General features: G+C 40.7%; 1 protein-coding gene across 3 annotated transcripts in view; it reads left to right on the top strand.

Moving 5' to 3' along the window:
• Window positions 1-22,959, top strand: part of mccc1 (methylcrotonyl-CoA carboxylase subunit) — a 50,739-nt gene extending 27,780 nt beyond the window's left edge. For all 3 annotated transcript variants that reach the window (XM_078206998.1, XM_078207005.1, XM_078207013.1), the window contains exons 10-19: window positions 1,309-1,436; window positions 3,011-3,194; window positions 3,294-3,403; window positions 6,584-6,800; window positions 6,884-6,970; window positions 8,336-8,385; window positions 10,081-10,218; window positions 10,305-10,412; window positions 15,953-16,024; window positions 22,371-22,959. In XM_078206998.1, the coding sequence (XP_078063124.1) occupies window positions 1,309-1,436; window positions 3,011-3,194; window positions 3,294-3,403; window positions 6,584-6,800; window positions 6,884-6,970; window positions 8,336-8,385; window positions 10,081-10,218; window positions 10,305-10,412; window positions 15,953-16,024; window positions 22,371-22,487 (1,211 nt within the window). In that variant the 3' untranslated portion in view covers window positions 22,488-22,959. The remainder of the gene's footprint in view (window positions 1-1,308; window positions 1,437-3,010; window positions 3,195-3,293; window positions 3,404-6,583; window positions 6,801-6,883; window positions 6,971-8,335; window positions 8,386-10,080; window positions 10,219-10,304; window positions 10,413-15,952; window positions 16,025-22,370) is intronic.
• The last annotated feature ends 4,666 nt before the right edge of the window (window positions 22,960-27,625 follow it).

The following is a 27,625-nucleotide window of genomic DNA, read 5'->3' as shown; positions in this document are numbered from 1 at the left end:
AACAACACTGAAGAAGCTCAACATCATCCAGGACAGAGGAGCCCACTTAATTGGCACTCCATCCACAAACATTCACTTTCTCCATAACCGATGCACAGTGGCAGCAGTGTGTACCTTTACAAGAGACACTGCAGGAACTAAGGCTCCTTAAATAGCACCTTCCAAACCCACAGCTGCTACCATCTAAAAAGGCAAGGTCAGCAGATACCTGGGAACACCACCATGTGGAAGTTCCTCTCCAAGTCACTCGCCATCCTAATTTGGAAATATATCACCATTCCTTCACTATCATTGGTTCAAAATCTTGGAACTCCCTCCTTAATGGCATTGAGGGTGCATCTATACGCCAGGGACTGCAGCAGTTCAAGAAGGTAGCTCACCACTACCTTCTTGGGCAACTAAAGATGGGCAGTAAATGCTGGCCTAGCCAGCAACACCCACATACCATAAATGAATAAATAAAAGAAAAATCTTGCCAAATGTTCTCACTGTCTCACAATTTATGGATAGTTCCCAACAAAAACATTTTGGTCTGGGTCTGCTGTATATATTTAACAACACTCCCCAATGAGCGAGATTTCTTTTACTTAAAAGGGAAAGCAACTAAATGGGAAAATATGTCAGATGAGTCCCAGTCATGATATTTTTGTTTTATTCTTTTAGTAATTCCCTTTAATGGTTCTTCCATGCGATTGTGCATTCATCAATAGTTTCCTCAATACAATGGATGACTTCGGGTGATGTTATCCATTGAGGAACTCTTGGATGTATCTGTTCCTTTTCATTCATTTGATTGATACAATTTTTGAACCAGTAACAGTTCTTACTTTTTTCAGTTTCTGCACAAGTGTTATGTGCTCATACTTTTGAATTTCAACTGTCAGTTGTATTTTCTGTAGTCTAAATAGTGACCTAATTACTTCTATGAGTGTATCTTTGATGTTATGCTCCTTAAAGAAAATATTTTTAGCAGCCTTTCTAGGTAATCTTTCTTTCAATTTGATGATTTACAAATCTTGTTTTGCATCTGTTTTTTTATTTACCTCTAACATTCCTACAAATTGGCATTGGTGTACTTGTGGAAAATGGAGATTCACATCTTCATGTGAATGTGAATCTAGATGCCGGTGCAGTGCTACTTTGCAGATGAGTAGTTTGTGCTGAATAGAATGATGAATCATTTGCCTAATCAAACAAGCTACATGCCTGTGCTGTCATGATTCTGCACTGCAAGGGTGGCCAAAATCAAATGTTGAGATGTATTGAAGATCTCTGAATTTGCAATCTAATCATTGATTTTGTTTTCAGGGACAGTGGAATTTATCATGGACTCTCAGCATAATTTTTATTTCATGGAAATGAACACAAGACTGCAGGTGGAGCACCCGGTCACTGAGATGATAACTGGAACTGATCTTGTTGAATGGCAGCTTCGGGTGGGTGAGAACAGTTGTTTCCCATGGTTCATGTTCTATTAGGCTTGGACCTGTAGGTCATGACTACAGCAAAACTGAGGAAAATAATCGTCAAATGGTTTGGTCTCAAACCACAGCTATATTAATGTACCTGAACAGATTATAAAATATCTAAAGGTTTCCAGTTCACTGTTGCTCTGTGGCTCAAGAGCACTGTTCTTTCAGGACAGCATTGTGCAAGATTCTTTATAATGTTTAATTAGCTGTGAGCTTGGTGGCATCAGATACTCAAAAGGCATCATAGCGTCCTGAAGACATGGACTTGAAGGAAAAATGTAAGAGTTAGGGAAGCAGACAGCATGCTTGTGCTTGAGCAAGTTGCAGTATATGCATTTCACCAGCAGCTATTTCAGTGAAGTGTCGCACAGTAACTGATAATGCGGTACATCCACTACAGATTTCTCAATTTGTAAGTTTGTATGCTCAATAATGTTGAAGGGGATTTTGGGGGATGGTAGGACGGTTCAGTCCTAAATGGGCAGTAGTCATTCTTGGGAACTGCTTCTCCTTGTCCCACTGTGATATCATAGAGCCATGATTAGCAACCCATGGACAATGCGAATGTTGCATGAAGAGAGAGAGAATAAATTGTGAAGTCGCAAGTTCTGTATGCCATAAATCTCACACACGTTTTTTACCTTTAGTGTTTAATTGTTACACCCTACTTTAAGGTGGCTTTTAAATAAACATCAAAATAACTTTAAATGTATCCAAAGTTCAATAGAATACAAAGGAAGGAATACTACAAAAATTGGTTTATCTCACAGCTTAAGTAAAGTCTGGGATAAAAGTTGTCCCCCATTGTATTGTACTCGATGTCACTGAGCACGAGTCAGAATTTGGACAGTTCCAGTGTATTTACCTGAATAACGACCCAGGAAATACAGAAAATACCCAGTCTAGCTCCTGGCTAACACTCAAACTGACACCCTGATCACTCACACTGACCCCCTGACCTCTCTATGACTACCCTTAACTACCGTAACTACTCCTTGACCACCCACACGACCCACCAGCCCATTCACTAACATTCACCCAGGATCTTTAAGCTTACCATAGCTTGTGCCATAAAGGGGTCCATGTCCCGTCCTCCCCTCAATTCTGTAGCTCTCTGCATTTCTGGGAAAGCTAGGCTCAGAAAACTCCACAAACAATTTGAAGCTGCCTCCATGCAGGGGAAAGTTCGAGTACAGTGCAAAACAGCAACTATTGCTGCTTATTGGAACTACTTGCCATTTATTCATTTGAGTTTCACAACTTGCCATTAATCTGGACCCCTAGATTGCCAGTCAGTACCATACCCACTACAAGGAGTATTGATGAGTGAAATTAAACATGGTAAAGAGTTAATTCTGTGGAGACATGATCGGCCTTTAATGTGTCCATCAATGTGTGCATCAAGTTGCACACAAGTGCTGCATGCTGCCAGAGTGTTTTATTTGATGTGTATGAAATGGGGAACCTATAAATAATGGAACTTGAAACCATGCCTATGAAATGAAAACAAATCAATGTTTTTTTTCTTCAAACTTAAGGTGGCAGCTGGAGAGAAGCTTCCTATGACACAGGAAGAACTCACTGTCAAAGGTCATGCATTTGAAGCAAGAATTTATGCAGAGGATCCAAGTAATAACTTTATGCCAGGAGCAGGGCCTTTGCTGCATCTTTCAACGCCAGTAGCAGATGCTTTTACAAGAATTGAAACTGGAGTCAAACAAGGTATTGAAGTCCAGGCAGACAACAAATCTATGAAGTAACTTTTTTTTATCTTCAAAAGTAGATGTTCGTTGATATGGTAGATGTTCATTTTCTTTTTAGGTGATGAAGTCTCTGTACATTATGACCCAATGATTGCCAAGCTGGTGGTTTGGGGAGATGACCGCACAGTGGCACTAAATAAATTAAAATATTGCTTGCGCCAGTACAATGTAAGTATGGAGACAGTTCATATTTTTTTTTAAAACTGGATTTATTGTTGTATGATCAATCCTTACTGAAGAATATCACACATTTGTATGAATATGACAGCAGTTGGTACACTTTAGTACACCTCTACATAAGGAAGGTAATTTGCTACGAGGAGCTATAAATGCAAACAAATTTAATCACTTTGGGATTCCAAAAGTAGAAATGACAAGCACAAAACAAGACCCAGATAAATGCATCCCATTATTGTAAATCATTACTATAGATTGCGGCATCTCACTCGATAGCAAAACTCATAGTTTGATATGATCCCAAAAGAAAGCTCGTCTATACTGCTGGAAAGTACATAATAATCCATAGAATGATTAAGGCCAGCGTCATGCAGATTTGTCAATTACTCATAGCTTCATGAATTGGGTCTCCCATTTAATCGGAGTTGAGGAGAAATGTTTTCGGTCAGATAGTAAAGTTTATTTATTAGTGTCACAAGTAGGCTTACATTAACACTGCAATGAAGTTACTGTAAAAATCCCCTGGTCGTCACACTCCGGCGCCCGTTCGAGTACACTGAGGGAGAATTTAGCATGGCCAATGCACCTAACCAGCACGTCTCTCGGACTGTGGGAGGAAACTGGAGCACACTGAGTTATGAGTCTGAGGAACTCCCTTGCACAGAGAATGGTGGCAGCAGGGTCATTGAATGTTTTTAAGACTGATTTAGATAGATTCTTGATTGACAAGGGGGTCAAAGGATACAGGGGGTAAGAAGGAAAGTGTTGTGGCCACAGTTGGATCAGCCACGATCTTATTGAATGGAGGAGCAGGTTTAAGAGAATGATTCCCACTCCAAATTTGTATGTTCATAATTATATAATGTTATTACTGATAGTTTGTCATTGGAAAATTTGAGAACATCTGATGAGTTGACAAATAGTATATTCATATTATTCAGCTGGGGGAATGTTTACTTGCTAGGTTAAGCATAAATGATTTTTGTAAGTGGAACCATTGATGCTGTTTTCACTGGCAAAGATTTTGGGAAAGTTTGGATATTGGATATTACAGACTGTAAGATCATACTTTGAAAGTGGCCACAAAACGTGTTAAGAAGGCTGCAACGTAACATGTGACTATGGACATTTAAACTGTGGACAGTATTTAATTCTGTGGCCAATATTTAGTTAAACATGGACCTGAATAAGGGCACTTTGCAGCCACCAGTGAAGTTTAAAAATCCTGTTGTTTAAGGATGAGCCAGCATGTCAGAAATATGGGATCACTAAACTGTTGATCTCCGAGTGCCATATTGAATAAAGGAGAATATTTAAGCTCAGATTGAGGCAGAGATGAAAGTGAATTGACCATTATCAACTGCCATTGTATCGTGGTGGTCTGGACCCCAGAGTGTTTACCCTGCAGTCATGTGACTGAAACTCAATTTCAGGGATTGTGGTTTAAAATACTCTGAACAAAGCAAATCCAGCAGAACAAGAAACATCTGAAACATCAGAAATATCGCAAACAGCTGAACAATCAGAGCGGAAAGTCTTTTAATGCAGCCAAAGTTCTGTACTTGTTCCAATTTCCAAGTTCACCTGAGAAACAATCTACTGGCTATTCGTCAGCAAAAGGCTTTGCAGCTTTGTGAGGATCCTTCACTCCCAACTAAAATATCAACTCGACCAAGAAAACATCAGATCTGCACCGACGTAGAAACTGAGTCAAAAATTCAATTTTTATTCTCATGGCTTTAACTTCATCTGTATCTAACATAGAACATAGAAAAAACTACAGCACAAACAGGCCCTTCGGCCCCACAAGTTGTGCCGAACATATCCCTACCTTCTAGGCCCCGACATCCCTCCAGATCTTTGTGTGTGTGATAGTATGAGTGAGATGAGTAATTGAGACACTGCGTTTTAAGCATCCGGGGCAAGTGTGTGATAATAAATAGCCTGCCTTTATTTTTTAAATCACCAAAAAGCCGGAATACATTTTAAATTAGGAAAATACACGCACAAACATCCTGATTACGGTCTGGAAGGGATCACGCAAATTCTGATCATGAAGTGTAGGTAAGCAGAATGGGGGCTGCAAATGTGACCTGTAGGGAGACTGAGAACCCAAAATTACAAAAGCAAAGAATTTTTTTCAAAGGAAGAAGGGAGGCTGTAATACACATGGGGAGAAAATGCTATATGGCAATAAAATGTGAAATTCCATAATGACTGTTGTGTTCTTCGTTCTAGTCTGACAAAGTATCATTTACTAATACTGAGCCTGTGTACTTATTGGATTTAACAAAGAATAGGAAATAGGTTAATAACTATCAACACAATATATATATAAATGTACCATTAAAGTGAATAAGTGTGCAGAGGCTTTTAGTTTTCTGGAATATTCTTCCATTCCATCTCTTAATTCTTAGCTGTGCTACAGGAAAGGATCCAGACCAATATCAGGTATGAATTTGCTAGTTCTCATTGATTTTAGTTAAATGTAAACAAATAAGAAAGAACAAATAAACTGTATAATGGAAACCTTGGTAGGATGTGACTGATCTTAAGCTTTGTAGATTAATACGGATCAAAGTGCAATCTTCCATTGTTTTTGTTAGTAATGTTATCTCGTATCTGAATATTTGTACCTTGTGCTGACTAATTGGTTGTGAAAACATGTAACCTGAACATAGTCATAATTACATAGTCTTAATTACAATTACACCTTCTTGTATCATTCTTGGAAAAGACCTAGAAGTTGGAAGAATGTCACTTGCCATCTGTATTAAGGACTTGTTGTTTTAATGTTTTTTATTTTTTTAATTCAAAAAAAGAGTCTATGAGAATATTGTTTTTATTCACTAAACTAGCTCTGTGTACTCAAAATATAATTGCTGATAATTTTGATCATGAGAAACTCTATCTGAGAGCTTTAGTCATCCACCTTTCCCTATTGATATATGAATGGCCAAGATATTCGAAGTCCTAGATATGCAAGTATAGAAACTAGAAGCAGGAGTAGGCCATTGGGTCCTTCGAGCTTGCTCCACCATTCATTTTGATCATGGCTGATCATCAAATTCAATATCCTGATCTCCCTCCCCATATCCCTTGATCCCTTTTAGCCCCTATAGAAACTTATCGAAAGTGTGTCTAATTTTGATTGTTTCGGTGTTATGACAGATTGTGGGCTTAAGCACCAATATAGATTTTCTCCTCAACCTTGCTGCTCATCCTGAATTTGAGGCTGGGAACGTGCACACAGACTTTATCCCCCAACACTACGATGGACTGTTCCCAGTAAAGGAAGCAACTAACAAAGATGTCCTCTGCCAGGCGGCCCTTGCTCTAATACTGCATGAAAGGGTTCAGACCAACACTTTCAAGGCACTTTCACATGGTAAGAACTACTTGTGACCAACCTACACACAAGCATTTTTAAAAGCTAATATATGTTCAAATTTTTACTGAATTATTTTTCAGATCCATTTTCTCCATTTGCAAACAGTAGTGGACGAAGGTTAAATATTCTATACTGCCGAAATCTTGCATTGCTTGATGGACAGAATAGTAAGTATTATGTAGCCAGCACAACTATGGTGCAGGGTTTACTCTTAGCTCTTGAATTGTTGCTTTTGCTAGTAAGTTTCAGATGATTCTGCTCTCCAGTGATGCACACAGACAGAAGTAATAAAATAGTAATTTCTAATAATTAAGCTACTAAAACATTCAAAATAGCTTTACTGTTGTAGAATTAATCCGAAGGTAAAAACACCATTTCACATAATGTAGAAGTAAACACTACCTGTACTTTCCCAGCCACTTCGCACATATTCTCTACATGAATTTATGACTTACTAATTGTATTAACCGTTTCTTTTCTGAAGTTTTACATCATTTACTTAAATTCTACCTCCCTCTTCTCGGCACCAACTTCAGAAGTGATGCCAATTCTTTTTTAAAGAGAAGCTGTCTTCCCTGGCTTTAATTCTATAGACGACATGAACCTTTCTCATTCATAAGACAAACCTTTTAAACTAAAGTACACCATATCCATAATGAAATTAATTGTAGAATTCACAGTAAAAAATATCAGTTGAAGTAAAGAAAGGTACAGTGCCAAATTTGGATGAAATCATTGGTAACCTGATTTAGTGACTATTGGCAAAGGATTAATATGTACACAGCTAACAATACAACAGATGTACACAACTGTACTCCCATTTTGCATGAAGCACAATGAAATGCAATGTGTAATAGCATTTAGTTTACTTTTGCTCAAATATCTGGAGTGCTGTATGGAGCAGCTAACTAGGACACAAAGTATGAGAGCATGCACCCAGAAAAAGAGCAAGCAACCATTTACAAAAAGTAAAATTTGTGACTTGCTGTTAACAGTGAATGTACATACTTGTTCACTGAAAATGTATGCTTCCTTTTTTAAAGACAAATTTAATCTTGATTTATTAGCTTGGTAATATTAAAGCACGTAAGCCAATGTACAACTGCTAAATTGTTCCATTACCCACAGACTGGTGTGAAAAGCTTCTCTCAGCAGACCACAGCACAATCTTCAGGGAGAAATGTCATAGAAATGTGCATCACAAAAGGCATAATGAAACAGTAAATCACTACCTAAAAGTGGCACTTTACAAGAAGAAAATGTTTTTGTCTCTATATCAGTTGATTTGAAACACATCATAATTTTTGAGTATATTCAAGGTGATTCGATCGATTTTTGTATACAAGAGGATTGGGAAAATGGGGAGAGCACAGGAAGATAGAGTTGAGGCTCAAGATCAGACATGATCTTACTGAATGGTGGAGCTGGCTTGCATGGTCAACGAGCTATTGCATCGATTTCTAGTGTTTTTATGTTACATTAATAATACTTGTACCTGTTTCTTCCCTCTTCTTCCCCACACTTGATAAAAGAGGTGAATATTGATGTTACATACAACTCTAATGGGACTTACAGTATACAGGTAAGCTTATAATTAGAATTTGTCTTGCTATCAAGTTCGATGCAGAATTTGGTTTTATTGTATGTGGATAGCAGATACTTGTGAAAGATTCAACCACATCTCTTTCTTTGTAGTTGCTCATGCCATTTTCTCCCCTTTTTCCCTTCCTTGCTTAATGTAGTTAGAGACAATCTTTTTCTCATTTCACCCACTTCATGCCTAAATCTTGCAGGGGTATCTGGTTTTCTTGGGCAGTAGCGCAGCCTGGACGTTGGGCTGGACTCCGCCCGGGGCGATGGTGATCTCTCCTAGCGGCTTGTTGAGTTCCTCGCTGTTGTGCATGACAAGCTGCCATTGGCAGGGGATGATGTAGGCCATCTTGTTGTCCTGACCATGCTGCCAGTCAGCTTGAGGATCTCGGTGGTCGGGTACTCCAGGAAAGCAACCAGAGGAACAGACTAACAATTTGATAGTTATAAACAAAGAGCAAAGAAAATTACAGCACAGGAACAGGCCCTTCGGTCCTCCAAGCCTGCACCGACCATGCTGCCCGACTGAACTAAAACCCCCTACCCTTCCAGGGACCATATCTCTCCATTCCCATCCTATTCATGTATTTGTCCAGACACCCCTTAAAAGTCACTATCGTATCTGCTTCCACTACCTCCCCCGGCAGCGAGTTCCAGGAACCCACCACCCTCTGTGTAAAAACCTGCCTCATCCATCTCCTTTAAACCTTGCCCCTCACACCATAAACCTATGCCCCCATGTAATTGACTCTTCCACCCTGGGAAAAAGCTTCTGACTATCCACTCTGAGCATGCCCCTCATAATCTTGTAGACTTCTATCAGGTCGCCCCTCAACCTTCGTCGTTCCAGTGAAAACAAACCAAGTTTCTTCAACCTCTCCTCATAGCTAATGCCCTCCGTACCAGGCAACATCCTGGTAAATCTTTTCTGTACCCTTTCCAAAGCCTCCACACACTTCTGGTAGTGAGGCGACCAGAATTGAACACTATATTCCAAGTGCGGCCTAACTACGGTTCTATAAAGCTGCAACATGATTTGCCAATTTTTAAACTTAATGCCCTGGCCGATGAAGGCAAGCATGCCATATGCCTTCGTGACTACCTTCCCCACCTGTGTTGCCACTTTGTGACCTGTGTACCTGTACACCCAGATCCCTCTGCCTATCAATACTCTTACGGGTTCTGCCATTCACTGTACATTTCCTATCTGTATTAGACCTTCCAAAATGCATTACCTCATATACGTGCATTAACTTTCAAAATCAAAAATCACTGGCTCACGACATTGGCGGATTAATTTTCTTTTATGAATTTAGATGGATACGGTAAACTTGTTAAATTATGCAGATATTATGAGATATAGTGGCAACAGGAACACCATACTTCATAGGAGGTCATTTGGCCTGTCATTTCTATTATGGCTCTTTGCTAGAACAATCCAAATCTAAATCCATTGTCCTGTATGCCTCAAAATCCTGTATATACCTCAGTCAAATCCCTTCTACTTATCCATTCACCTCCAGAGTATGAGAATGAGTAAGCAATCAAGGGTAAATATTTTCTCTTCCAGATAAATGTATTGTTGCACTAGTTTCATTCAGGAAAACTACTACAATCGTTGTGGTTGGTGTGTGAGTCTAATTTATAGGAGTGTTAGATTTAAACCTAAATTTTGATTCTACCTCAGATAGATGGAGAGGTATTCCCTGTATTTGGAGAACTGGATACCACGGGAGATGCCACATATCTGAAATGTTCAGTCAATGGAACGGTTTGCAAACCTAAAGTAGTTCTCACAGACAACAGCATTCATCTGTTTTCAATGGTAAGATTCATTCCTGTTTTAGGTGCAAGGAATGTAATTCAATATACTGAGTAGAGCAAAGTAACACATGTTTGATCTTTATTTAGGAAGGAGCTGTGCAAGTTAATAGCCCCGTGCCAAAGTATTTGGTTGCAATTGATGCCTCTGGATCTCGAGGAGGAGCAGTGGCACCAATGACTGGAACTATTGAAAAGGTAACACTTCAGTTTTGAATTTGTGATTCTTAGTATGTTTTTCAGGTAGCACTTGATGAGAAAGACCTGAACCACAAATTTCTGGCCATTCACGCCAACAGGATTCTGTGGTCCTGCTGTAGTGAACGGAAATTTGGCTAAGTGCCAAATTCTCTGTCTTTGCTTGCAGCGAGGGCAGGATGTGAATGGCTGGAAATTACTATCCAGTGACTGCTACGGGAAGGTACACGTGCATAGACATTAGGTGAGCAGGATTAGGATCAGCTGATACCTTACAAAGTGAATAACCTGGTAAAATAAAGGAATGGCTACTTGGATATATATATATGAGGGATGTTGGCTCCCGTGAAGCTAAACCCCATTTTGGGTTGAGGCTTTCAGCAGACACGCGATCAATAAATATCCAATATGCATAAGCAGATATTAGAGCAAATGACGAAAAGCTTGGTCAGAGAAGTAGGTGTTAAGGAGCCTCTTTAAGGAGGAAAGAGAGGTGAAGAGATTTAGGAAAGGAATTCCAAAACTTAGGGCCTCAGCAACTGAAGGCACGGCCTCTAATGGTGAAGCAATTAAAATAAGGAACGCACTAGAGGCCAGACTTGGAGGAGCAGAGATAGATTGTTGGGCTCGAGGAGGTTATGGAGAAATGGTGAGGTTAGGCCAAGGAAGAATTTGAAAACAAGGGTGTGAATTTTAAAATCGAGACAAGGCTGAAATGGGAGCCAGTGTAAAGTCAACAAGCACAAGGGTAGTGTATGAAAAGGATTTGGTGCTAGTTAGGACACAGGTAGCAAGAGTTTTGTCTGAACTTAAGTTTGTGGAAGTTGCAAAGCCAACTAGTCAAGTCTAGAGATAACAGATGCATCAATGAGGGTTTCGGGACGGTGAGCTAAAGCAAAGACAGAGTTGGGCAAATGTGGCAGCAGGCGGTCTTAATGATGGTGCAAATATGCGGTCGGAAGCTCAGCTCGGGTTTAGATATGACAACGTTGCGAATACAGGGAACAAAAGGAAAGAACTATAGTCTAAGAAAAATGTTAATCAAAGGTACAGTGCGGCCCCGTTAAAACGCGATGGTTGGGGTCCAAAAAAGCGGGGTTGCGCTAAATCGTGGTCGCGCTAAATTTGCCAATTATGAGCAACAAAAAAAGGGTCCCATGATTCATCGCGTTCTATCCGAATTCGCGCTAAATCGGGGCACGTTAAATCGGGGTTCCACTGTACCGTTCTTTGGCTTTTTTACAACAATTTTAATTTTGATCAGAGTTATGGAATCTATGCAACTCCCAAGATTGAAGCCCACAATCGAGGAACATTAACACTCCTGATCTTTTTAGTTGAATGAACCTTTGGAGTCAGCTTGGCCATTTTGCCCTTTCACACAAAATTTTGATTATTCTCCTCTTGGAGCTCCTTTTATGCTAGCTCTAAAACCACCTTTAAACGTTTACTCAAAAATTATTCTTTAGGCCTCGACTTTGGTTACCTTCCCTAACTTCATAGAACCAACCATAGTATCCCTACAAAAGAGACCATTCGACCCATCAAGTCTGCACCGACTCTCTGACAGAGTATCTCGTCCAGGCCCTCTTCCCTGCCCTATCCCCATAATCCCACACATTTACCATGGCTAATCCATTAAACCTACACATATTGGGGCACTAAAGGACAACCCCATGTGGCCAATCCACCCAACCTGCACATCTTTGGAATGTGAGAAAAAAACCAGAGCTCCCGGAGGCAACCCACACAGACAAGGAGAGAATGTGCAAACTCCACACACTCACCCAAGGCTACACTTTTTAAAAGAAAATCCATTTGTCATCAGGATTTGGATGATGATGGCAAGGCTGCTTTTATTCACCATTCCTAGTTGTCAACTTAATGCAAGGTAAGTCCAGTAATGCGAGGTAGATTGAGTAGGATTGTAGGTTACCTTCCCGAAGGACATTAATAAATCTGTTGGATTGTTCCAACAATCTAATCACCTTTGTGTTAATTTTTGGTGGACCTGTTTAGCGTTCAGTTCTTTATAAACAGCCTTAGAACATTTCATTAAGTGAAAGGTCCTATACAAATATTAATTGCTATTTATTAGTCACAAGTAGGCTTACATTAACACTGCAATGAAGTTACTGTGAAAATCCCCTAGTCGCCACACTCCGGCGCCTGTTCGGGTACACTGAGGGAGAATTTAGCATGGCCAATGCACCTAACCTGCACTTCTTTAGGACTGTGGGAGGAAACCGGAGCACTTAGTGCAGGCACAGGGAGAATGTGCAGACTCCACACAGACAGTAACCCAAGCTGGGAATTGAACCTGAGTCCCTGGCACTGTGAGGCAGCAGTGCTCACCACGTGCCCCCCATTTGTTTAATCATCTCCAAGAGTATTTATCAGCGTATTCCTCAACCCATTCCCTTTAGTTGAGCTTCGATCGGAATGGGGAAGAAAAAAAGAAAGAATTCATACAAATTCAAACCGCACAAAATTTGAAAAACTATCAAAAATATTATGGGCTATACTAATAAATATGGTTTAAGGAAAAACATTTATATTATACAGCTTGTATTATGTAAGATATTAAAATTTAGTTTGGGACTTGCTGGTAAATACTGAAGGGTCACAGACCGTGACTAAAACCAGCATGTAGATAAAAGGTTTGGTGATCATAATCAATTGGATATTTATTATATCAGCAATATTGTATTTGTCTCGAAATATTTGGAATGTTTTGCCTTTACCTTTCTCCCGAACTCCTATTTTCCCACCTGACCTTTTTATATTATTAGAGTTCTATTAGTTCCCACCATAGCAACAGATTGTGTCAGTGGTCAAAGATAGCATGTTACATAAAGGTCATCTTGAACTTAGGCTTTTGTATTTAAATGCTTAACCCAACAGACAAAAGGCTTAAAAATTTCAGACGAGTTACTTTTAAGCTTCCAGAGAAATTGAGGACGGATTTTCTCTCCTTGTATCTGTGCATTTTGGATGGATCTCAGTTGATTTTGGTATAATCCAGATCAATAAACATGGTGCTCCAATGCCCACTAACATGAGAGGGAAAATAGCACCAATTTAAAGAATGACTTAAATATCTGAATTGTATCTTTAAAAAACAAGTAATTTTCCTATTTAAATATTACACTGGTAATATCACTGGCATTTTGGCAGCCCAAACGGTGATCATGGTTACATCAGTAACTGGGGGTGGCACGGTGGCACAGTGGTTAGCACTGCTGCCTCACAGCGCCAGGGACCCAGGTTCACTTCCCAGCTTGGGTCACTGTCTGTGCGGAGTCTGCACGTTCTCCCCTTGTCTGCGTGGGTTTCCTCCAGGTGCTCCGGTTTCCTCCCACAGTCTGAAAGACGTGCTGGTTAGGTGCATTGACCCGAACAGGCGCTGGAGTGTGGGGACTAGGGGAATTTCACAGTAACGTCACTGTGGTGTTAATGAAAGCCTTACTTGTGACTATTAAATAAACTTTAAACTCTGCCAAACAGTCTGTAACTTCACCAAGAAGTGATATGGACATAATATGTGCATGTTTAAATCATGCAAACTGAATACATTTCTCTTTTTAAAAGAAATACAATTTTGGAGAATAAACATGAAATAATTTTCTGCCCCCGAGTATAGCCAAACCAATGCTCCATTTTATAGCACAATAATAAACTTTCCTTTTAAAACTTGTTTTCTATAAAATAACAGTTGTAGTAACTCAGTTTTAATTGTAATCCATTGTACTTATAAAAATCATAAAAAGTATCAATGCAGTGTTTCTATTTTTAGAATTCTAACAGATCTCCAATGGCATTGTTCATGGTGAATAAGCAATTTTATATATGAAAGAGGTTTTGTCAGGTAATATTAGCAGGGACTCTAACTTACCAACATTGTTGTTGGCCCTGGAGCTGACATGTGCGAAGATGCGGGGATTGCTGCAATTTGGAAGTGTTGAGATCCGATACAGTATTTTGAAGGAGGCTCTAGGGGTGCTGAAAGGTTTACCTGAGGAACATTAGAAGGGATTATTAGGAACACAAGAGAAACTTTGGGAGCTGGGGGCCATTGGAGAGGGATGTCTGGGGGCCCTGAGAGTGTCAGGGATCAGGGCTGTTCTGGGATCAGAGAGCACAGGAAATGCTTTTTTTCCCCCTGAGAGGGTATCCTGGTTAATTCTGGGAATGAGGGTCCTGGTTTGAGAAACATATATGTAGGAGCTGGAGGAGCTCATTCAACTCTTTGAGCCTGCACCACCATTCAGTAAGATAATGGCTGATTTTTTTTGTGGTCTCAGCTCCACTCACCACCCCCAAAACCCTAGACACCCTAACCAAAATCTGTCTAACTCCGCCACAAATAAGTTCAAAGATCCAGCTTCCACTACCTTCTGTGGAAGAGAGCATAAGCAGCAGATATCAAAATGGCACTTTGAGTGCATTTCTTACCTAGCTACCATTCTGCAAAGGAAAAATTAGGAAGCAGATCATTTTCACTTTGTTTGCTTTGATTCCTTGTCATCTCTCAAACAGTTTCTAATTGATGGCACATTTCAAGGAGAGACGGCCACATATTTACTCAGCATTACTGTCTGGGTTTATATGAGGAATATGATATTGTGCTTGGTAAGTTCCTTCCTCGTGTAGTGGTTGTTGCGTTGCACGCCAAGCCTGCCCTGCGATCTCTAATCTGTAGTGGGTGCATAATTAAGAAGAAAGATTAGCAGCCTGCTAGGATGATCTTCATGGTTTAATAAACACCCTTCACAAGTCATGATTCCCTCCTCCTGGGTTATAGTGTTTCTTCTTGTTGGGGGATGGGGTGTTATAGTTAATGTTAATTGGTTAGTTTCAGTTTAACTTTAGATCAGAACAAGTTGTCACAATACTTCAAGTCTTGTGACTTCATGAGGAACAGGTGTAGGAGATCACGTGCAGCACCATTTGTCGACAACACTCTTACTTTTTTCACATGAGTTTCTACAATGGCTCCAGCTAGATTTCATTAGATTTTACAATCTTGGGAAACCTTTATGTATTGTTTGCGAATTAATCAAGATGTTAGAGTTTGGTACAAGACTTCAAGAAGTCAGACTGAATATATTAGTGAGAATATGGCATAGTTTAACTATTATTAGTGTCACAAGTAGGCTCATACTCACACTGCCATGAAGTCACTATGAAAGTCTCCTAGTCGCCACACTCTGGTGCCTGTTCAGGCACACTGAGGGAGAATTTAGCATGACCAATGGATGTAACCATTTCAGACTGTGGGGGGAAACCGGAGTACCCGCAGGAAACCCATGCAGACACTGGGAGAACGTGCAGACTCTGCACAGACAGTGACCCAAGCCAGGAATCGAACCCAGATCCCTGTCACTCTCTAAATGACAGTTCACTTGTCCTTCAGTGCTCACCATTGTGACCTCCATGCCACCTAGGTATAGAATATTGTCCTGCCATTCCATTCTGTGATGTGCATGCAGGGCTATTATTTTGCTAATTGTAAATGAATTATGATCTATATTTTCAAGGTGTTTGTCAAGGAAGGTGATCATGTCAAGGCTGGGGACTCACTGATGGTGATGATAGCCATGAAAATGGAGGTAAGCAAGCATATTCCATTCAAAAACTATGTGCGTTTTCTCAAAAATCTTTCACTTTATTTTGCCTTTGCAATTCTAATTTGAATTATTCCTTAATTATTGTTAAAGAGAGTATTTACATCACAAGTATCAAAATATATAACATTGCAGACACTTTCATACTGTAAGAGGGGGACTCATCTCCCATGCGCATACTGGTTTCTGTGTCAATACAGTAGTAACAGCTATCCCATTAATATCACACGGATGAAAATAAAAACTCTGCATTTAGTGGAAATGCAAAACAAAAAAATGGGTTCATGTTTTGGACAGTGATTCTTCATTAATTTTAAATACTTAGAATATTATTTTTCATTTTTACTTCTATGTTAACTTCACATTAACCAGAGATAACATCCACCAGTTAACAGTTAATTGAAGGGCACTGCTATATATCTTGCTGACTGTAATCATTTTGACTTGGTCTTTTCCAATGACAGCATTATTTGGGGAGGATTAGATACAGTGGGCGGAACTTTACAGCCTCGCTCGTCCCAAAACCGTAAAATCCCACCTGTGGTCAATGGATCTTCCCATTGTCCGTCCCTCGCCCGCGCGGGGGCGGGGGGGTAAAATTCTGGCCAATATATTTTAAAGTAGTATCTTGGTCAACAAGAGGCACCTAAGAATTAATTTCATTCCTGAGCCTGTTTGGCTGTGGAACAATTAATACCGTAGGATCTCTATCTGAAAGATTAGCTAATCGAGTTTTTACTTAAATACTTTAAGTTTCCAATGTTTTGCTATCAAAACAGCCATTATCCATATTGGTACATGATCAGTGATATCCAATCGTAGCTGAGTCTGTTTTGAATATGGATGCAATCCTGCCAGTATAAATATATGAACAAACTCTCATGCAGAATCTTGCCTTCTGCTCAGATAGAACTTTCTCCAATTTTTTGTGCCCCCAACTTGGGGAGATAGTGGCATAGTGATGATGTCACTGGACTAGTAATCCAGAGACCCAGGCTAATCATAGGACGTTTACGGCACAGAAAGAGGCCACTTGGCCCATCATATCTGCGCCAGTCGAAAAATGAGCCACCCAGACTAATCTCATTTTCCATGATTTGGTCTGTAGCCCTGCAGATTATGGTGCACAACCAGAAAACTTTTACATTAGTTGAGGATTTTCACCCTTCAGGCAGTGAGTTGCAGCCCCCACGACACTCTGGGTGAAAAATCCTCCTTCATCTCCCCTCTAATATTCCCACTTTAAATCAGTGCCTCCTCATCACTGATCTCTCCGCTAAAGTAAATAAGCCCTTCCCATCCATTCTATATAGGCCCCCTCACAATTTTGTACATCTTAATTTAATCTCTCCCCAGCCTCCTCTGATCCAGGGAAAACAACCCCAGCCTATCAAATCTTTCCTCAATGCTTCAATTTTGCAGACCTGGCAACATCCTCATAAATTTCCTCTGTGCCCTCTCTAGTGCAATTACACCCTTTATGTATTGAGGTGACCAGAATAGTTCCAGCCTCATATTCTATGCCTTGGCTAATAAACGAAAATATTCTATATGCCGCCTTAACCACTTTAACAACCTGTCTTGCTGCCTTTAGAAATCTGTCGATATTCATTCCACATGTCTCTCTTCCTCCACACCTCTCAATATCCCCCCCATTTATTGTGTAAACCTTTGCCTTGTTTGACCTCCCCCAAATGCATCAACCTTCTCTGGGTTAAATTCAGTTTTACACTTTTCTGCCAACTGACCCATCCTTTGATACCTTCCTGCAGTCTACGGCAATCCACCTCGCTATCAATTGCGTAGCCAAATTTTATGTTGTCTTTAAACTTCTTGATCATCCCCCCCACATTTGTGTCCAAATCATTAATATCATAGAATCTTACAGTGCAGAAGCAGGCCATTCAGCCCATTGAGTCTGCACCAACCACAATCCCACCCTGGTCCTATCCCCATAACCCCATGCATTTACCCTAGCTAGTCCCCCTCCTGACACTAAGGGGCAATTTAGCATGGCCAATCCACCTAACCCACACATTTTTAGACACAATAATATGTCACAAAAAGCAGTGGCCTAGAACTGAGCCCTGTGAAACCCCACTGGAAACAGCCTTCTTGGAACAAAAGCATCCGTCAACAAATACCCCCGGTTTCTAGCCACTGCGCCAATTTTGTATCCAGTTTGCGGCATTCCCCAAGGTCCCACGGCTTTTTTTTAAAACCAGTCTGCCGTGTGGAACCTTGTCAGATGTCTTGCTAAAACACATGTGGACCACATCAAGTGCATTATCCTCATCAATCCTCCTTGTCAAAAAATTCCATCAAATTAATCAAGCATGACCTTCCCATAACAACTCCATGCTGACTGTCCTTGATTAATCCATGCCTTTCTAAATGACAGTTCATTTGTCTTTCAGAATGGATTCCAATAATTTGCCCACTAGAGGTCAGACTGACTGGCCTGTAATTATTCAGTCTATCCCTCACTCTCTTTTTAAACAATGGCACAACTTTGGCAGACCTCCAATCCTCCAACATCACACCTGTATCCAGTGAGGATTGACAAATGATGCTCAGACCCTCCACTATTTCCTCCCAGCTTCTTTTAACAACCTGGGTATATTTCATCCCACCCTGGTGATTTATCCAATTTCAAGGATGCCAATCCCCTGAATACTACTTCACTCCCTACATTTATCATTTCCAGTACTTCACACTCTTTCTCAATTATAATAATGCTTTGGAAATGTGGGTTCAAACTTCACCATGGTAGCTGGTGGAATTTAAATTCAATTAATTTGAAAGATCTGAAATTTGAAGCTAGTCGCAGTAATGGTGATCATGAAACTATCATTGATTGTCAAACCATCTGATTCACTAATGTCCTTTGGGGAGGGAAATCTACTCTCCTTAACCTAGTCTGGCCCACATATGACTCCAGACCAACACCAATGTAGTTGGCTCTTGACCGTCCCCTGAAATGACTAAACATATCACTCAGGTGAAGGGCAATTAGGGATGGGCAACATATGTTTTTAGTTAGTAGCGGGATGAAGAGTGATGGAGAGCGGGCAGGAAGGTGGAGATGAGACCGAGATGAGATCAGCCATGATTGTATTGAATGACGGAGCATGCTTGAGGGGCTGAATTGCCTATTCCTGTTCCATGTGTTCTAAATGCTGGTCTTGCCAGTGATAATCACATCCATAGAACAATCGAATCCCTTACAGTAAAATGTGCAGGGTTATGGGGGTGGGGTTGGGGGGTGCTGGGTAAGATGCTCTTTCGGAGAGTTAATGGGCCAAAAGGCGAGTTAATGGACTGAAAGGCCAAAGAGCGTCTTACCCAGCACCCCCCAATCCCATCCCACCCCACCCCCATAACCCTGCACATTTTACTATGGCTAATCCACCTAACCCACACATCTTTGGACACTACGAGGCAATTTAGCATGGCCAATCCAGCATACTTGCACATCTTTGGACTGTGGAGGAAACCGGAAAACCCATGGAGAAACAAGGAAAATGTGCAAACTCCCCACACAGTCACCCAAGGTTGGAATCAAACCTGGGTCCCTGGTGCAGTTAGGCAGCAGTACTAAGCACTGTGCCACTGTGCTGCCCGTTGAAGCCAAAACAAACATTCAGCATAGTAAAACATAGATGGCGGCTCACCATTACCTTTTCAAGGACAGTTAGGGATGGGGAACAAATGCTGGCCTAGCCAGTGATGCCCACATCCTGTGAAATAAATTAAAAAATATATATCAAGAGGTGATCAATAACTCCCAATATGAATAGCGGGGACTCCCAACAATCAGATCTTCATTGGGTAGATCAAGGATAAAAGAACTTGCATTTCTGTAGAACCTTTCATGTAATCAGGACATCTCAAAGTGCTTTGCATCCAATTGAGTACTTTTGAAGTGTTTTTTTCTTTATTCTTTCAAGAGTGTGTTGCTGACAAGGTCAGCATTTGTTCCTTATCCCCAATTATCCTTGAAAAGATGGGGGTGAGCTGGCACATTTCAGAGGCAGTTAAGAGTCGGCAACATTGCTATTGCTCAGGAGTCACATGTAAATTAGCCCATACAGATTTCTTTCTCTCGTGGACATTAGTGAACCAGATGGGTTATAACGACAATCGCTGATCATGGTCACCATTACTGAGGCCAGTTCCCAGATCAGTTGGAGTCATAGAGATATACAGCATGGAAAAGACCTTTCGGCCCAACTCATCCATACCGACCAGGTTTCCTAAACTGAACTAGTCCCGTTTGCCTGTGTTTGGCCCATATCCCTCTAAACCTTTCCCATCCAAAATGTCCAAATGCATTTTAAATGTTGTAATTGTATCCGCCTCTACCACAGCCTCTGGCAGCTCATTCCATATATGCACCACTGTCTGTGTGAAAAAGTTGCCTTTCAGGTCCCTTTTAAACCTTCCCCCCCCTCACTTTAAACCTATGCCTCTAGTTTTGGACTCCCCTACCCTTGGGAAAAGACAGTGGCTATTCAATTAATTGAATTTAAGACCAATCTCTTGTGGGATTTAAACACATGCCCACATTAGCCAAACCCTCTGGATTACTGCTCATGTGACATTACCACAATGTCATCTTCCCATAAGCATAGTCACTGTAATGTAGGGGGATGCAACTACCAATTTGTGCATAGCAGAATCTCAAAAAGCAATGAGACAAATGACAAGGTAATTTGCTTTAATGATGTTGAATGAGGGATAAAGACAGGCAAGGAACACTCCCTTACTCTTATTCAAATAATCCTATAAGTTTTATCCACAGCAGAGCAGAGAGGGTAGACAGGGTCTTGGTTTAATGTTTAATCTAAAATAAGGCACCTTTGCTTATGTAGTGTTGCCTCAGTATGTCAGCTTGGATTAGGTAGTTAAGTCTCTGGAGTGAAGCTTGAACACATCACTTTCTGAGGCTGCCAAGAATGTTACCAATGAGCCAGGCCAGCTACGTAAGAGAACTTTTACATTTATTAATAGGCTTTTATTTGAAGGAAATCTGAAACTAAAGGAAGTACATCCCTTTCTTAAAGAAAATTTTACTTGGTGTTTTTCTCCCTTTCAGCTGGTGCTGACTATTTGTTTCAGGAATGAATGTCAGTGACATATGAGAAATACAGGGAGGTGTTTTGAGCGTGCATGTGTAAGAGCTAAATCAACATACACATAGCTTAATTATAAGCTCACAGAAGCACCCTGAGGTTCATGACGGCATCTAGTTGCATCACATCTCTGGGTTTAGGAAATTGTCCAAGCCACTGGCACACTCAGGGCTACACAGTTTTCTGATTAAACAGAACTTTCTCAAAACAAATTGGAAATTACAATATCAAGGTAACGAACATAAGTTTCATCACCTATGTGTGCTCTATTTGAAGTAGTTGAATTCATCTTTCTGATTCATATTGCTGGCCAGATTATTCATTACCTTTTGGAGGTGTGTCATTTACAAAATTTAAGATTAAACATTTTTATTTGTGTGGTGTGATAAATAATAGACAGTTGCAAATTACGGATGGATTAAGTTGGATTATTAATTGGGGTTATGGATTAAATTGAGATCGATCTAGAGCTCTTATTGGACTTGGTGATTAACATGTCTAACCACTGTAAAGTAACTGCTGAAGCAAATTCAGCTGAATGCTAAACCAAAAGAGAAAATGTTGGAAAATCTCAGCAGGCAGCATCTGCAAGGAGAGAAAAGAGCTGACGTTTCGAGTCCATATGACCCTTTGTCGAAGCTGGATGCTAAATTATTTAAATAAACCATTAGAGTACAAGTCAAAAGGCGTCACTCCCAACCTTTACCTAGGCATTAGTCAGATCACATCTTGATTGTTGTGTCCAGTTCTTGTCACCAAGGCACAGAGGAAGACATGCAAGTGCTGAAATCATGAGGAACGATGGAAGATATTTGGATTTCTATAGTCTTGAAAGCAGTTGACTGAGAGATATGCAAGATAATCAAATGTGTGGAAATGGTAAATCGGCAGGACTACTTTAGGCCGAACTGAAAGAGTAGTTCAAGCTAATAGCATGTTTAGGGCTGATGTCTGAAAGATATTTACACAAGATGTGATGGATTTCCAAATAGAGTAGTGGAGGCAAACATTCTAGAATCATTTTTCATTTATTTTTATGCAATTTAAAAAAAATACTATTCAGTCAGAACAATGAGGGGAGTGTAGGGTCTATCTGGATGGATGAACTCAGATGAGGTGAATGGCCTTTCTTTCTCGGCCATTTTTTGGATGCAAACTTGAGAAGCCACAATCTTTTCTTTGCATTTCTTTTTCAGCATACAATAAAAGCTCCAAAGGCTGGTGTGATCGAGAAAGTTCTGTTCAAAGAGGGTTCCCAAGCTAATCGACACGCTGCACTGGTAAAATATGTGGAGGAAGAAAATTCACAATGAATTCCACTCAACTTATTTTGGTCAATAATGCATAAAGACTGAGATTTAAGAAAAGCTTATTTTTCAAGTGACTATTGAATGAATTTAGGTGCTCTTATTCCATATAAAATATTTTGGACCACTTTCTGAAAGGGAGTCTATTCCTTTAGTTCAGTCTTTTATATAAGCGCAACAATAAACAGCATTTGTGTGCTGAACAAAAGCTGAACTGCCAATTTTGATTGTAAAATGACTTCAGAGAATTAACGTGCGTCATGTCCCTTAGACAGAATCTCAGATACCTGGAAAAATTATGTTAATTTCATTAATGTGACATCCATCTAAAATTCTGGGGTGGGGAAGGGGAAAATATTCATGTACCATTTCATCTATTTTATCAAATAGTTGTGGACACATTACGTTACAGGATTTCTGACTTTTGCCATGCATGGATTTTAATTTTTTCAATAATAAAATGATACATCAAGTACGATTTAAAGTTCCCAGCTTGGAGAGAATGTGTATTAAAGCTTGTCTGGGGGCTACAAAACAGAAAATGTTGGAAATACTAAGCAGGTCAGGCAGCATCTTTGGAGATCAACAGAACTGATATTTCAGTTCAGTAACCTTTTCAGTTCTGATGAAAGGTTATTAATCTGAAACATTAGCTCTGTTTCACTCCCCTCAGATGCGGCCAGACCTGTTAACACACTCGAGCATTTTCTGCTTTTATTTCAGAGTCCCAGCACTGCAATATTTTGTCAATGTTTTCACCCTCTCTGCATCAGCAGGAGTGGAGGTTCCACCCATTACAGAAAGAGCCCAATTTTTGTTTCCACTGGGTTGTTGCTAAGGCAGTTAAGACAAAAATTACACTCGATGAGTTATCATCGGGCATGAAATATGTTTCCATCAGCGATATAGAAGCCAGTCCTCCTCCTAAACTATGCTGTTAGGATCTTTCAACACAACCTGTGTGGCATGCCATCTAGAGAAGGGAGGCTCATGCGGGCATCACCTGTAGGTGCCAAAAGTGATCAGTGCTAGTTTGACACCACACAGCTGCACCAGCTGATGTTTTACCATCATCTAAACTTGGACTGTGCAGGTCCATTGTACAAATTCATACAGCACTCGCCAAATATCAGGTGTTCAGCTGCAAGAGGAGCCCACCACTGGCGTTACTAAAAGCACCAGGCACTCAACTTGCAGGTAAGGTGTTTTTGAGGAACCTCTGCTTTTGCAAAATGCCTGGCAGTTTCCTGAGTGTGTTGGAGATGTGCTGAGTTAGAATGATAGAACAGTAATAAACAAGAAGCCGGTCGCGCACTCGTGCTGTAGCCCTGAAATTATTTTCTTTTCAGATGCTAATCCAATTCCTTTTTGAAAGCCATGAATGAATCTGCCTCCACCACTCTCACCCAATGCATTCTCTTACTGTGTGAAAAGATTCCTCCATGTATTGCTGCTTTTGTGTTCACCCTAAATCTGTTTCCTCTTTTTCTTGACCCTTCTACCAATAGGAATGCATTCTACCTACTCTGTCTAGACTCTTCATGATTTTAAATACTTCTATCAAATTTCCTGTCAATCTTCCTTACTCCAAAAATACAACCCCAGCTTCTCCAAGCTGTCCACATTACTGAATTCATCATTCTTGGAATCATACTCATAATTCTTTACTGCACCTTCTCCAAAATCTTCACATCCTTCCCAAAGTGTGGTATCCAGAATTGGGCACAATACTCTATTTGAGACTGAACCAGGCATTTACAAACGTTCATCGTCATTTTATACTCTGCCTCGATATATAAAGGCCAAGATCTATTATGACTTTCTAACCACTTCCTCGACTTTCTCTACCACCCTCAACACTGTGCACATATACTCCAGGGCCAGAATCTTTTACTCGCTGCAGCTATGATGGGAGGATGTCTCCATCAGAAGCCCCCTTCTGACTGGGGGACATCCTCCCCTTAGGGTTGTGACCTCTGGACCTCACCCTCCCCTTTGACCTTTCCCCCCCCAGACGCTGATCAACCCCCCCTTGCAATCCCCCAGGCTTTCCCTGCCAGTTATTCCCTTGACCCTCGCCACTTATCTTCCCGCGGATCTGGCAGTTCGTTCCGGGCACCAACTACACTGTTACTGGAATTGGTAGGGGGTGTTGCTGCTGCATCCTCACGGGGAGGGCAGAATATGAGATGACCTCTCCTTATAAAAATTGCAAGAACTATGTGGCCTTGATAATGGCCAGCTCTGCATGACATCATCTGCTTAGCTGGACTTCTCCATTTCTTTGACAGTGACAGGAGGCTGTCTGACAGGCGGCATAGTCTCCCAACAACTTAATTCATGCGTCCATATCTATTCTGCTGCCCCATCTGAGTCCTCTGCATTAGAACCTTTCTGTGACTTCACCCTTAAGTGATTTGACAAATGAACCCTCCTTTCCTCCGGTCTGGTTGCGGTCTACTTATAACCAGTGATTCACTACATGCCGATCCCAACTCTGCTATTCAATTTTTAGCCAAATGACCATTACTGTTTTAATTCCAGAGAAACTAGTTGTACCACTTGGTATTTTCATGTTATTAATTCAATCCACTACGGAGATTGGACAAGTAACTACGTGGCTTCTTTTCTATGAGCTATTCAGACTCATTATGTAGACAGCATCTTACAGAAGAACAGGACATAATTTCTATAGAACATTCAAGGAGGGTGGAGTGGCTTGTTTGATTGGCAGCTGTACAAGCCAAACTCCAGAGAGTGAGTCAAAGGTCAAGCTGCGGTTTCCAATACAGACAAGAATTATAGAAGCAAACGTGACAGCCCAGAGAGACATGGTGGTAAAGAAAGATAACATTCGATGGATTCCTTTGGCAAAGTAAAACAAACCTGGTAATCAGCTAACAGGAGCTAGTAGTATTTGTTGGTGCTTTACATGCTATGGCCAGCATTATAAAATATACTTTTTTTAAAAAACTGGATCTGCTATCCTGTTTGAGCACACACACAATATATGAAGCCTGTTTTTTTCCCCACTAGCCTTGTTTCACTAAAATACTAAATGATCTGCTATTTTTGAAGACAAATGATTACACAAGATGGGTTGTTGGTTCATTTAAGATATTTTGTGGCCACAACTGACTAGATATTGAGCAGAAAAAGTGAAACTTTGATCATTGGACATACTGGAATAAAGTCAGAAATTGCTGGAAATACTCAAGCATCTCAGGCAACATCTGTGGGCAGAGAAATGGTTAATGTTCCAGAACTGATCGATTTTACTGAACAGTCATCGCCTGGAATGTTATGCCTGTTTCTCCGCCGTTGCTGTCATTTTCAGCATTCCAGGTGCTGGTATTGTTACTGAACAAGTAATCCAGAGATCCAGGGTAATTCCCTGGGGACACAGGTTCAAACCCCATAACGGCAGATGGTGAAATTTGAATTTAATAAAAATCTGGAATTAGAAGTCTAATGAAGACCATGAAACCATTGTCATAAAGACCCATCTAGTTCACTAATGTCCTTCAGGAAAATCTGATGTCCTTACCTGCACTGGCCTACATGTGACTCCAGATCCACAGCAATGTGGTTAACTCTTAATTGCCCCATCAGGGCAATTAGGGATGGGCAGTAAATGCTGGACCAGCCAGTAACACCCACATCACATGAATGACTTTTAAAAATTCTCTTTTTACTTCCCACATCTCAATATTTTGTTTTCTTACTGGGACATACAGGAGCTGTCTGCAGGAAAGATTGGTAATGCTATAACAAAGAGACTGTATAAAGCAAACCCAAAGTTTGACATAATACTTCTGTTAATACTGTTCCTGCCCAGTCATCTAGTGACATAGCAGATTACTTATAGCTCCTGTTTAAATCTCTAGTATATGTTTGGTTGATGCCTTTGAGATCATTTTGAGTCTTCATTATCTATCTCTTTGGTTATCAGAGGCTAGAATACTGCAGCGAGTAACTGACTACCTGACTCCCCAAAGCCTGTCCACTATCTACAAGGCACAAGTCAGGAGTGTAATGGAATACTCCCCACTTGCCTCGATGGGTACAGCTCCAACAACACTCAAGAAGCTTGACACCATCCAAGACAAAGCCCACCTGATTGGCACCACATCCACTTCCTCCACCACCGACGCTTCGTAGCAGCAGAGTGTACTATCTAGAAGATGCACTGCAGCAATTCATCAAAGATCCTTAACACCTTCCAAAACCCCGACCACTTGCATCTAGAAGCACTCACCATCCTGACTTGGAAATATATCACCATTCCCTTTGCAGTCACTGGGTCAAAATCCTGGAATTCCCTCCTTAACGGCATTGTGGGCTAACCCACAGCACGTGGATTCAGAGATTCAAGAAGGCAGCTCACTATCACCTTCTCAAGGGCAACTAGGGATGGGCAATAAATGCTGGCCAGCCAGCGATGCCCATGTCCCACAAATGAATAAGAAATATAAATATGAGACAACTAACAGAAAAATCAAGTATTGTGCCTCAATAATTCTCATGCGGTACACAAGCAGCTAAAGAAGTGAATCAAAGGAAAGATGTTTCTTGACATGGGAGATGAATGAGGAGGAAGCCACCTGTCAGCCATCAGGGCAAGGAGACGTGCTGGCACAAGAGAGCCGCAAACAGGAATAATTGTCTTCTCTCTTTTGGACTCCCTGCTTAAAATTCCAGATATTCCTGCTATAACAGTTTGCTGTGTAGATTTCGCTGCATAAATAGATTTTTTACAGATTATTTTCAAAATTTGTACAAAACAATACTTTCTGAAGTGGTGCAACGAACTAGTTAATAGCCTGGAATGCAAAACAGAATCAAAATGGGGCTAGAACCATAGAAAATTACAGCTCAGAAACAGGCATTTTGGCCCTTCTTGTCTGTGCCAAACCATTTTTTGCCTAGTCCCACTGACCTGCACTTGGACCATATCCCTCCACACCCCTCTCATCCATGAACCCGTCCAAGTTTTTCTTAAATGTTAAAAGTGGTTAAATGTTAAAAGCATTTACCACTTTATCCGGCAGCTCATTCCACATTCCCACCACTCTCTGCGTGAAGAAGCCTCCCCTAATATTCCCTTTAAACTTTTCTCCTTTCACCCTTAACCCATGCCCTCT

The sequence above is a fragment of the Mustelus asterias genome, chromosome 3 (genome assembly GCF_964213995.1).
Source record: "Mustelus asterias chromosome 3, sMusAst1.hap1.1, whole genome shotgun sequence".
NCBI classification, from domain to species: Eukaryota; Metazoa; Chordata; class Chondrichthyes; order Carcharhiniformes; family Triakidae; genus Mustelus; species Mustelus asterias.
This window is presented reverse-complemented; position numbering and strand designations above follow the sequence as displayed.